The sequence below is a fragment of the Mus caroli genome, unplaced genomic scaffold, assembly GCF_978045245.1.
Source record: "Mus caroli unplaced genomic scaffold, Mus_caroli_1 scaffold_6, whole genome shotgun sequence".
Classification (NCBI taxonomy): Eukaryota; Metazoa; Chordata; class Mammalia; order Rodentia; family Muridae; genus Mus; species Mus caroli.
The window spans coordinates 25,137,337-25,150,479 of NW_028227261.1; the positions used below are offsets into that span (position 1 = coordinate 25,137,337).

The 13,143-nt window shown below is 42.0% G+C and overlaps 1 protein-coding gene across 3 annotated transcripts in view; it reads right to left on the reverse strand.

Annotated features, from left to right (window-relative positions):
* The window catches only part of Eya3 (EYA transcriptional coactivator and phosphatase 3), a 76,864-nt gene that overhangs the window by 35,834 nt on the left and 27,887 nt on the right, over positions 1 to 13,143 (reverse strand). For all 3 annotated transcript variants that reach the window (XM_085838880.1, XM_029476027.2, XM_085838879.1), the window contains exons 5-6: positions 10,109 to 10,175; positions 6,985 to 7,121 (exon numbers count right to left, since the gene is read on the reverse strand). In XM_085838880.1, coding sequence (XP_085695006.1) covers positions 6,985 to 7,121; positions 10,109 to 10,175 — 204 coding nt within the window. The remainder of the gene's footprint in view (positions 1 to 6,984; positions 7,122 to 10,108; positions 10,176 to 13,143) is intronic.

The window sequence follows — 13,143 nt, forward strand, 5'->3', positions numbered from 1 at the left end:
ATCACACTGTATAAAACAAAAACAAAATAACATTTAAGGAAAAAAGTTATGCATGATCCTATCATCCAAACATTACAACTATTAATGGATCACAGATTAATGGACCCACATTTCCCAGGGTGTCCTGCTCCATCGCTCTGCCTTACTCTGTGAGATAGGGTCTCTTGCTGAACATGGATCGAGGCTGACAGCCAGCAGTGATGCTGCTTGCCTCTATGCCCCAACTCTAGTGCTGGGGTTCTAGGCACACACACTGCCACCCTAGCTTTTCTAGCCGGGTCCCAGGATCTGAGCTCAGATCCTTATGCTTGAGAAGCAAGCCCTGATTCAGATGGGCTTTCTCTAAGGGCCACTATTTTATTTTTTACATATAAAAGGTAGGAATCGGTGCTATGATTTCTGGTAGTTTGGCATTATATATTTTTGTTAAGCATATTACAGTAACTGCCATATTTATTGTTCACAAAGTGTTTATTTCCCAAGTAGGTTTGGACCCAAAAGACTTAAGAGTTGTGAACATGTTTATTAACACACAGTATCAAAGCAACATCTCATCAACACGAGTGCATCAAGTAAGCATTTCCCACTAGCCTTACTACGTAGTATTTTACTATCCAAGGCCAAGTTTTACCATGTGGACCAGTCCTCCTGAGTAATGAGATTAGAGGTGTGGGCCATCATGCCAGGCCAGAAACTCAAATACATTTTTTTTTTTTTTAAGGAAAAGAGGAATAAAAGACAATATGGAAACTGCCTCTAGCATCATTGTCTTTTAGGTATGTGAATATATTTCTTTAAAGGTACCCTATATACAACTCCTTATATTAAGAAATATGAATTCTATAGGACTTTTGCACAGAGCAAATGAGGGAACCAAATGGTATTTTTGGTTTTTGTTTTTAATATAAACATGTAGGACCCAGTTATCAAACTCAGGTTATTGCCTTGCCAGCAGACACCTCAGCCATCTCAGCAGCATTTCTTTATTCCTTTATACACTCATTCATTCACTTACTCATTCATTTATTTTCTTAAAAAGATTTATTTGTTTATTATATATACATTCACTGTAGCTGTCTTCAGACACACCAGAAAAGGGCATCAGATCTCATCACAAATGGTTGTAAGCCACCATGTTGGTGCTGGGATTTGAACTCAGGACCTCTGGAAAAGCAGTCAGCGCTCTTACCCACTGAGCCATCTCTCCAGCCCTCACTTACTTTTTGAACCAGGGTCTAACTACATAGCCCAGGATGGTCCTGCCTCTGCCTCCCAAGGGACAGAGCTACATCTGTACATTATCACATCTATTTTTAAAACTCCAAAATATTTTTTTGTACATACACGTGTAGGTTTTTAAAATTAACTTTTTAGTTAGCATACGAAATAATGGGTTCCACTGTGGTACTTTCAAGCATATGTCGTACTTTGTGCTGATTCACGCCACCCACCCCCTACCCCACCCCACGCACGCACACATGCATACATGCATGCACACACACCTCCTTGCCCTACAGCCCACTCTGCCTGGCATCTCTCTGATAGGTCTTTTGGCTTTCTCATCATATGCACTCACTCCATCACTTACTCTTTTCCCCTTCCATGACTTTCTGGTTACAAGAGCCCTCTCTGCTTATACACAATTTAGACCTAGGTTCCACATACAAGAAAACATTTGGTGTTTGAGATTGGCTTGTTTTGCTTAACATAATTTTTCTTAAATGTCATGATTTCATATTTCTGGGATGTTTGTTTTTGTTATTTTAGACCTTGAACTCCTTCCTGACCCTCTTGCCTCTGTTTCAGAATGCCACCACACCTGGCTGCAATCTTGTTGACAGACAATAAGGCTGGTTCCATTCCTGACTACTGTGAAGAGTGAAGTAATGACCGCGGTTATCCAAGTACCCTGTGGTAGCCTCCCTAGTGTCCTTCAAACATAACCGAACATGGTACAGCTGGGCCACACGTGTTGGGGTACACTGTGTGAAGGTATGTCTCTACATTCAATTGTTAATTCTGTACCCCAATGGCCTATCACTGGTCTCATATTTTATAAATACTCATTTTTCCTTACCTGCCTAAGGCATTGAGAGTTGACTTTAATAAAGAGCTGTCGGCCAATAGCTGAGCAGGAAACGGAAGGAGGAGCTTCCAGGAAGAGAGAAGGATTGTAGAGACTGAGAGGCAGGAGATTCGCCCGTGGACAGAGAGCTGAACGCATGGGTCAGTGGAAAACAGAGGTAGAACTGGCCAAGTGGTTGGTTAGAGTAGTTAGGAGACTGCCCAAGAAAAGGCCTAAACTTTAAAATATTAATAGGCGCCCATGTCATTACTTATAATGCTGCTGGTAGGTCCAAGATAACCCCAATATACACAGAGTAGTTCAATTTAACTTTTTTGAAAAATCTCCACAATTGCTATACAAATTTACATTCCCAATGACCATGGATATTTTTAAGAATATAAATTACAGGGCTGGCGAGAGAGGTGAGGCCTGGTTAAGAGAATGTCCTGCCCACACAAAGGATCTGAGCTCGGTTCTCAGCTTCCACAGCTGTCTGCAGTTCCAGTGCCAGGGAATCTAACACCTCTGGCCTCTACAGGCACTGTTCTTAAGAGTACACACATCCTTACTTACGAGTGTTACATTCATGTGTGCACTTGTGGGTGGTGCAATCAGCCTTTGTAGAGCTGTTCGGTTCTCTCCTTGCACCTGTTTGGGTTCTAGGGGTTGAACTTAGGTTGTCAGACTGGCACTTCAAGAGCCTGCTGTTATCCTGCTGGTTCCAAGTAAATGACTGCTAAAGACACTGTGGCACATGCCTGCTATCCCAGCATCTGAGAAGTGGAGGCAGGAAGATTAGGAGTTAAAAGCCGATTTAAATATATACAGAATTCAAAGCCAGCCTGATCCAAAAGACAGAGCATGAGGCCTGTGAGGTAGCTTAGCTGGTAGAGAGAGGCACTCGATGCAGGCCTGATGGGTGTTTGGTTTTCCTGATCCCACAAGGTGGCAGCACAGGACTGCCTCTCACACTCACACCTGCACTCAGTTACAGGCGCACAGACTTAACAAAATTGAAACAAAACAGATACAATAACCTTACAAACAGGGCCAGTGGTTGAGAGTACTTTGCTAGTCAATTGTTAGGACCTGAGCTTGCATCCCAGCACCCATGTAACAACCTATAGGCATGGTTTCAGTCTGTACCTGGTCTCAGGGCTATACTGTGTGGACAGGAAGACTGCTGGGCTTGGCTGACTGTCAGCCTACCCCAAAACTCAGAATCCAGGTTCAGGAAAGACTACCTCAAAGGGATGAATGAGACAGAGTGACAGAGGAGGGTACTTAATAACCTCCTTCTGCCTGCACCTGCACACACCACACACCCACCACACACACACCCACCACACACACACACCACACACCCACCACACCCATCACACACACACCCACACACCACACACACACCACATACACACACACACCACATACATACACACACCACACACACACACACACCACATACACACCACACACACACACACACCACACACACACACACACACACCACACACACACACACCACACACACACACCACATACACACACCACATACACACACACAACACATACACAGACGCACACAAACAAATAAATATATTACAAACATATCCTATAACTTCTCTGGGAAAATGGAAGAAAATATATCTACCATATACACTGTCCTTGACCTAAATCTGTTATCAGCAAGTCTCATGTACTACTTATTGAAACACAATGAACAATGCCTTAAGAGAGGGAGGCTCCAGGAAAAAGGGCAGAGGGCCTTTGACTTCAGGTTCATGTTGTTTCCCGGACTGTTCTTAGCCATGATTTCATACCTCGTGTTAAACATTTACATTCCATTTATAAGACATATTTATTCTTGTTGGATGTCAAAATATAGCTACAGAACCCAATCTGGTCAGTATACCCTGAATCTGGTATGGCCTTCTGCCTTTCCTGTTTTCCCAGATATAATCTATAGTTTGTGCCAGGCAATTGTGTTTCAACTGATTTGTTCTCAGAAAGTCCTAGGAAAGGGCTGCTCTGTTAATATTTAGTATTTGCTTATTGGCATTTATTTACATGGTTTCATGATCATGTTTTTCATAACCTCGCCTTCCTTGGATCATTGCTTTGTTACACTGGTGTATAAAAGTACACAAGTATGATTGTCTACAGCATTGGACTGTCTCTGCCCCATTCTTTTTTTTTGTTTGTTTTTTTTCGAGACAGGGTTTCTCTGTGTAGCTCTGGCTGTCCTGGAACTCACTCTGTAGACCAGGCTGGCCTTGAACTCAGAAATCCTCCTGCCTCGGCCTCCCGGGGGCTGGGATTAAAGGCGTGTGGTTTTATTTACATTTCAAATGCTATCCTGAAAGTTCCCTATACCCTCAAAGGTCCTCTGATCCCAGGTCCAGCAAAGATCTGTGTATGTAATCTGTGTACTTAATTATTACAAACATTCAAAATTACCAATTACTCTTTTTAACACAATACTTTCTCAAAGTTCTCAGCAGAGTTCTATCTACATGATTTCCTTTTTAAAATGTGAGAGAGATGTGATGACTATAAAAGGGCACTGTTAGAAAAGACACTAGGAGCACCTTGTGAGGTGTTTTATTAACTGAGTTTGGGGTAAGAAAAAACTTTATAATTCAACAACAACTATTCAGTGTGTCATAGAGCTTGGGCTTGCTAATCACAAATTTTGATCAGAATGAGGGAGAAGAAATATGAAAATAATTACTGTACAACTGCTAGCCTATTATGAGCCATCTGAGGAAAGCTTAGCTTACTATATGCAATAATAAATGACCATGAGGCTGGAGCGATGGCTCAGCAGGAAGAGCACTGGCTATTCTTCTAGTGGTCTTGAGTTCAATTCCCGGCACATACATGGGTTTACAACTATCTGTAAATGAAGTCCCATGGGACCCAATACCCTCTTCTGGTATGTAGATATACATGCAGACAAACACTCTGATACAAAAAAATACATATATAGACTTTTTAGAATTATGTTTTATAAAAGAAAAGAGATAAGCACACATAGTTGAGTGAGGTGGTGCAAGCCAGTAATCTGCAGAATGTCGGGAAGTCCGCAGCAATAGGATCACAAGCTTCCGGGCACACAGGGGGACCCTGCTATGATTACCATCGAGGAGTCGTATGTGGGGATACATGCCTGAAATTCCAGCACTTGGGAAGCTGAGGCAACAGGATTTAGAATTAGAGGTCAGCCTAGCTATAAAACACTATCTCAAAAAATGAGAGAAAGTAAGTCTTTGGTGTGAGGTGGAGCGCATGCTTATGTAGGGTGCAAAGGGCCATGGGACAGATCCTAGACAGCAAAACCAGCAAGCATACAAACAACGTCAGTTCTTCCTAGCTTTACCAAGGAGCCTAAGAAGGCTACGAAGCCTAAAAATGAGACAGCTGTCACTGACACATGACACTGGCCAAGTGAACCAATAGAAGTAGGTATGGAGAAACTAAAAGCAGGCAACATCAAAATGCCCAAAATCTGGGTAATAATTTCTCTAGAAGTTAAAAAAATCCTTAGCTTGTTTAAATGATGTCTCAAAGATGTAACATTTTTTAACTAAAAAAATTTTTTTAGATTCATGTGTATGAGTATTTTGCCTTCGTGTGTGTGTGTATGTGTGTGTGTGTGTGTATATGCCTGGTGCCCAAGGAGGCTAGAGAAGGTGGTAACTAAATTCTGTAAAACTAGAGTCACAGACAGACATGAGCTATGGGTCCTGGCAACTGAATCTGGACCTGTTGCAAGAGCACCAAGTGCTCTTAGCTGCTAAGCTGTCCCTCCAGCCCCAAACTTAGCTTCTAACATATTAATATTAAATTTAATATTATTAATTAATTAATATTTAATATTATCAGTGTTAAAACAGAGGAGCAATAAACATATTATACATATCTATAAATTTATACAAGTGTAGAAAATTTGGGGCTGGTGAGATAGCTCAGTGGGTAAGAGCACTGACTACTCTTCAAATCCCAGAAAGCACATGGTGGCTTACAACCACCCGTAATGAGATCTGACGCCCTCTTCTGCTGTGTTTGAAGACAGTTACAGTGTAGTTATGTATAATAAATAAATAAATCTTAAAAAAAAGAAAGAAAGAACATTTGTCACAGATATTACATGTTCAAATAACCTCAAACTATACACATAACTTCAGATGTCCTCCATTCTAAAACCACTTTTGGCTCATCAGAACAACATGTGATTAATCTGGGGTCCAAGTGGTGGGAGAGGAGAGGAGAAATTAGCCAAAACAAACAAACAAACAAAAGACCCAAAAAACAACAACAATAAACAGAACAAAACAAAACCAAACCCTACTATGAGACATAGTCTAGCTGACTATTTAGATTTAATGATTTTAGCTGAAATCATTCTCCTCACAATGCATTTACTAGGGTTACCTCAGCACAGCACTATGTCCTATATAAAGTCAAGTCAGTTTCTCAACCAATGATTGCATGCTTCTAACGGGTGTGATGGTGCCCACCTGCAACCCCAGGATTCAGGAAGTTGAGGCAGGAGCACTGGAACTTCCAGGGTCACTGGCTACACAGCAAGTTCAAGACCAGACTGAATGTGGCAAGATTTTGCTTCAATAAGCCAAAGGTGAGAAAGCACAGCTCAGTGTCAGAGGACCTAGCACGGTGGGAAGCGCCTGAGCGTGGGGAAGGGGACACGCGATCCGAGTTTCAGAGTCAAGAGCTTGGAAGTAATCAAATTTTCGTGGGTAACCAAATAATTACAGAAAACCGTAAGCATAACTTGTACCAACCACTAAGTAAGTAAATAATCCTCACCAGCCAGGCTTGCTTTCTGAGCAGGGACAGATGGCTCTGACTGACGAACACATCCCGAGTACTGCTCACTAAATAGGAGAGCTTACCGAAAGGAGGTAGTCCATAAGTTTGGGTTGCCTGAGGGTAGACAGCGTAGGGTTGAGATTGCTGCAGTGTCTGGTACTGAGTCTGCCCAGGATAAGTGGTTTCCGAAACAGGAACTGAGAGGATGTGTGCATAAGGTCTAGGAAAATCAAGAAAATGAAAATTTCCATATGTGGCTCACTTAATTAATGAAAATGGGCAAAGCAGTTACCATTACTGAAACAAAGAATCTAGGAATGAGGTTAACTTTCCACAGTAAAATAACTTTCATCAATGGTCAGAAAACACAAGTTTGGCCCTTTTCAAGTTCCATTATTAATCTTTCCAAAGAATAATTTTATGAAAAATCCAAGTTTCAAATACCTTTCCAAGTTTTAGCTATTACCCTACAAATGACTGTGCTACACCAAGGCCCTAAGTGAGAATCAAGGATGGCTCACTCAGTGATACCCTGTGTTTGGATAATGTTGAAGTCTGGGCTGCAGACAGTCAGCTGGGAGAGCCTTGCCTAGCACTCATCTGACCCTTACCATCCCAGACCCCAGACAATCGTGGCTCAAGTCTGCTATCCCAGGACTTGGGAGGAGGAGGCAGGAGGATCAGAAGTTCAGGGCCACCATTCACCACAGAGTGAATTCAGTCATCCTTGACTATGTAGTGAGTTTGAGGCCAGCTACTTAAGACAGAAAACAAAGCAAAAGCAACACGTTAGGACAATGAAGAATGAACAGAACAGAACTTGTCACCCAGAGCACTTGGCCAACTACAGTTCTAAGATAAGCGAACTGAGGCTGATGGAGCAAGGACAAGCAGCCACATCAAAAAACAGGGTAGCCAGGCAGTGGCACATCCCTTTAATCCCAGCACTTGGGGAGCAGAAGCATTTGGAGCTCTGAGTTCGAGGCCAGCCTGGTCTACAGAGTGAGGTCCAGGACAGCCAGGGATACACAGAGAAACCATCTCAAGAAAACAAAAAAAACAAACAAAACATACATTAAAAACCAAACCAAACCAAACCAAACCCAGGAAGCAGAAATGTGCTCCAGAATCCTCAACTTGTCTGTGAAACAGGAGCCAGCTTGGCTAACAGACTTCGGAAGTCACTTTAAGCTTCAGCACACTGCCACTAATTGGTGCCAGCCACACCAGGGACAGCCAGGGAATCTTCACCAGTGAAGCCACAAAACTTCACCCTGGCTTGCTAACTTGTAGATATCCACTCTACTATACCATGTATGTGTATGTGTGTGTGTGTGTGTGTGTGTGTGTGTGTATGTATGTGTGTGTGTGTGTGTGTATGTATGTGTGTGTGTGTGTGTATGTATGTGTCTGTGTGTGTCTGTGTGTGTGTGTGTGTATGTATGTGTGTGTGTGTGTGTGTGTGTATGTATGTGTGTGTGTGTGTGTATCTTCTGCTTATTTGGCACATTAGGTTGTATGAAAAGTGCTATTATGTATCATCAAAGTTTTAATAAATAACATAGGGTAGAAGGGTTATATCTTTTTTTTTTTAAAGATTTATTTATTTATTATTATATGTAAGTACACTGTAGCTGTCTTCAGACATTCCATAAGAGGGCACCAGATCTCGTTGCGGATGGTTGTGAGCCACCATGTGGTTGCTGGGATTTGAACTCTGGACCTTCGGAAGAGCAGTCGGGTGCTCTTACTCACTGAGCCATCTCACCAGCCCCAGAAGGGTTATATCTTAACAAGGCAAAAGGTCCCCCCACCCCCACCCCAAAAAACCATCTTTGGAAGCAGATAATAAAGAAAGGCTAGAAAGAAGTAGCGTGTGCACTGAGCAGGTAAACTATCCACAAAATAGAGACAGAGTGTTCCAGGGCAAGAATAAAGCCCTGGCAGAGGAACAGAGAGAGGAGGCAAAGGGCTTCAGCGTCCAGGAGGAAGCCTTACTCTAATCCTAATGGAGGCACACTGAGGAAGGACAGGAACATGTAAAAAGGAGAAAGATAGGATTGTGGCCCTCAGTGCCAGGCTAGAGTTCAGACAAATCCAAAACAACTGGAAGGCCCTAGACTCACTGTTTCCTAAAATGGATTTAGAAGGGTGTAAAAATGGAGGTCTGGTTAAACAAGGAGATGAATGCAATGGTTCCAGTAAGTGGTGAGGGGGTGAGGATGAAGGCAAAGGGCACAGCTGAACAAAGTGTCTGAGTGCAGCAACTGTCTATACTTAGGGATGGATTTGCTGTATGCAACATACTCATGTTCTAACAGTCTCAGAGACTTGCATTAGCCAGATATAAGCCTGAAACATAATCCAGACAAGAGTTGCTACTCAAGTCACACGAGAGTCCTTTGAAACAGTATCTCAAAACAGTTAATATCCAGATATTGTAAAGAACATACTCTCCCTTCCCATGCTTTCACAAAAAATACCACGTTAGTAAGAATATTTCAAAAGTGAAATGAGAAGATTCATTACCCCAATCTTTCATCTCTGAAACTACTAACACGGTATAACTTACATAGCAGGACGCTTGTGGAGTTGAATGGCACACCAAGGAAACAAACCAGCTCCCTTCCCTAACAGCCTGCTAGGGATCTCGCACCTCTGCAACCAGTCTCTTCATGAAACTCGCATTTGTAATTACATAAGAACACGCTGGTTTAATGGGTGCAGTTGTTTCTGCCTGTATATGGGCCCAGGCCCATTCTTCATTAATACACAACTGCAACTTGGTACAAACATTGCTCTGTACCCTAACCACCTTAAAGATGACTAAACTGGTTGTTGGCAAACACCGGCCTTATGCTGTGAAGGTCTAAAATGCACTTCTTTGTAACTTCAACCTTTATGCTTATCCCAGCTTAAGCTCAAAGGTTTGCAGTTGCTGATCTGAAGAGATGCTGAGCTGTTTTTACTGATCCATATGTCAATGTAGAGAAAGGATCAGATCACATGAGTGCCATGATTAATGGGTTCCTATGTAATAGTAATCTATTCCAGCTACTACCTGATTTGTACAAGGATGATACACAGAGTATGTTTAGATGTGATAAAAATTGGAGTAAAAGACAGAGAACAAGGGAGGTGAAAAAAGTTAAATATTAAATTTGTAATGAGCCTAGAGAAAAGTTTGGAAATAATTATTCAACTTACTTTGCAGAATACATTTGTGAGGTATAATCATTGGATGAGCGAGGGATGTAATCGGTGCATGTCATAACTGAAAGAAAGATATTATTAGGTAAAAAAATTAGAACATTTTAAAAAGTAATTGAAAAATTTATATATCTTACTATATAGTTCTTCAAGGTGAATAACACACAAGCTGGATGCCAAAAAATTTCCAAGAGTGCAAAGAAAACTCCTCATCTCTACATTTACAGACCTGTCTGTAGAGTTTAAAAGGCAGTGAAAGAAGCAAGACAGGATGGAGGGGGATAGATGGACACAGAAAACATCTGAAAGTAAGCTAATCTTTACTTCCTCGTCACTGACCTCAACTCTCTATAAAGCAAAACGTCCTAGGCGCTCAGCTATGCTCACTGACAAACTTAGAAAGTCAAACCCATACCTAGGAAATCACACAGTGCTTCCTCGATGTCCTCAGACTGGATGCTTACCCTAAGTGGAAAAAGCCCTAAGAAGGACTAATGAGAGACAGCTTTGGTAGAAGTTTCCAATCTCATACTATTGCTACGTAGAACCAACAGCAGCACAGACGGGAACAGATTTTTGTATTATCACTTTCTGCTCTATACTAAAGGCTTTAAGTCTGGCCAAGCAGATGCTCCAAGACTTGCAGTGAAGTGTCCACCTGGTGTCCTCTTGCCCTCCATGACTTTATCTGGAAAAAGCTGCAATGAAAGCTTGACCATCAAGATCACAACTGGGATAAAGGCTATAAATCTACAAATATGTGGCTCAAGACTGATAGGTGTAGAAAGTTAGGCTCCACTGCGGTTCATTATACACAGAGCTGCACCATAAATGCTTGGCCAGGCTCCTGCCCTGTTCTGACTTTAGCATCACAAAAGGAGCTCTTCAGTTGCCAAGATGGACTGAAGAGGAACATCTGGCTTATATGTAAGCTACGTTCCCTGAAAGAGTGACTTGTACAGGAAGGAAACGTCAGGAGAAGATAAGGGGCCATTTCATAACCGGGAGAAAGACAAATACCTATGAGTTTATTATAAAAGATCTGGTCCAATGCCATTGTTTGAGGCCTTTAAAAGATTATTAAAAGCTTGAAGATCAGTTTTATCTGTATTCAGAATGACAGAAATGAAGGTTATCTCAATTAGATACGAATATTTTATCCATCCTGGGACATAGACTAGGGTACTTTAAATTCTGTGAGATGATTTCCACTCCATTGACAGGTACTCAAACCCTTATCTACCCCTCCTCCCATGTCAGACTAAGCCTGGAGCTTGGCAGTACCTGGAAACAGTGATGGGCACAACGTCAGGGCACAGCCCGATATTATACAGTAGAGGGTTTAAAGTAGTGCACTGCTTTGGACACAGTAGCGATGGTGGGGATGAGGCAAAGAGCAGAGGTATAACCGCACACCATCTCATCAGCTCAGATGGATGGAATAAGGAAGACAGGGAAGTGCAGGATGGCTTTCCAGTTTCTCTTTTAGACAGTGAGGCAACGAACGTCCTAGGATGAGCATGTTTGGGAGAAGATCTGATTAGGTAAAAGGAAAAAAAAAAGAGCTTCTTACATATTATATATGACTTTGCTTTCAGACACTAACGATTTCAAGTAGGCAGTTGGATACACAAATGAAATCAGAGAAATCACACAGGAAATAAAAATGTGGTATTTGGGCATGAAGCTCCACGCCTTTAATTAAAAACACTCACGAAGCAGAGGTAGGTGGATCTCTGTGAGTTCAAGGCCAGCCTGGCCTACCTAACAAGTTTCAGAGCAGCCAGGGCTACATAGAGAAACCCTGCTTCTAATCCCTAATAAATTAATTAGGCATTTGTTAGCAATGTATGACATTTAGAGGAATGTAATGGATGGAAGCATCTCTGAAGATGATGTTAGCTTAGAACCCAAGCCTGAGGCCTTCTAACATTCAAGTATAGCTAGAGGAAAGGTCATCAGAGAAGGTAAGTGAGAGGAAACATGCTGAGACACAGACTATGAGGAGAGAGAAACGTCTACTAGAATTGGCAATATGACAGCAATTGAGGACCTTGCTAAGCAGTTTCACAGGAAGAGAGAGACAAAGGAAGGTAAGTCAACCTGCTGAGGAGCAAACAGAGGGAAACCAGCAAGAGCAATTCTTTTCAGTGGTTCTGACGGAGCACGAGACACAGAGACCTGTATATGAAAGATGGTAGCTACCAGAGCACGTGTCTGAGGAGAATTAAGAAGAGTGTGATCTGCAGGAGTGGAGGGGAGATAAGCATCATAGCAAATCTTGGGGAAGGCCAGAGAGGACACAGAACACAAACACAGGACTTCCAGTTGGTAAGAGCAAGAACCCCTCCAGTTCTAACAAGGAGGACAGAAGACAGTATGGGTACCAACACGGGGAAGCCTAGAGGTGGGACAGTGTCATCAGAGCAGCTTGTGTGAAGCTTTTATCTGAGAAGACAAAAGTTAAGCATGAGGACAGGTGAATGCGTCCTGAGGTTTTCAAAGAAGCAGAGCTGTAAGTTAAAACATAAACAGTCACTAGAGAAACGAAAAAAGGAAGCCCTGTGGTTATGACTAGCTGTAACTGCTCAATGAAGTATATAATTCTACCCAATGATGCTTAGTTATCTGTACACATTTATAGAGGAGAGAGAGTTGAGTTAAATTAGGATTGGGGTTTAGGATGAAAAAATATAAAAGACATTAAAGACTGATAGGTAAGATTCCTTGGTTTTCAGTTTTTGTTTTAATGCTCTTGAAGAACAGTCAGGCATTAGCCCATAGCTTTTTTGATTTCTAATAAAATGCTACTACTTTTAGAAGTTCAACCTGCAAACAGAACTGAAGTCACCAAGTACGACTCCTTGATGAGGCTATCCATGAGGCTTGCCCTCAGCTGGTCAAAGATGCTTATCGCAGTACACTGTGAACAGGGGAGAGGAGCCTTCTAGACAGTCTGGACAACCCAGACCCTCAGTGAGACCCAATTATTCAAGAATAACATCGTGTGGTTATGGAAATACCACATCCAC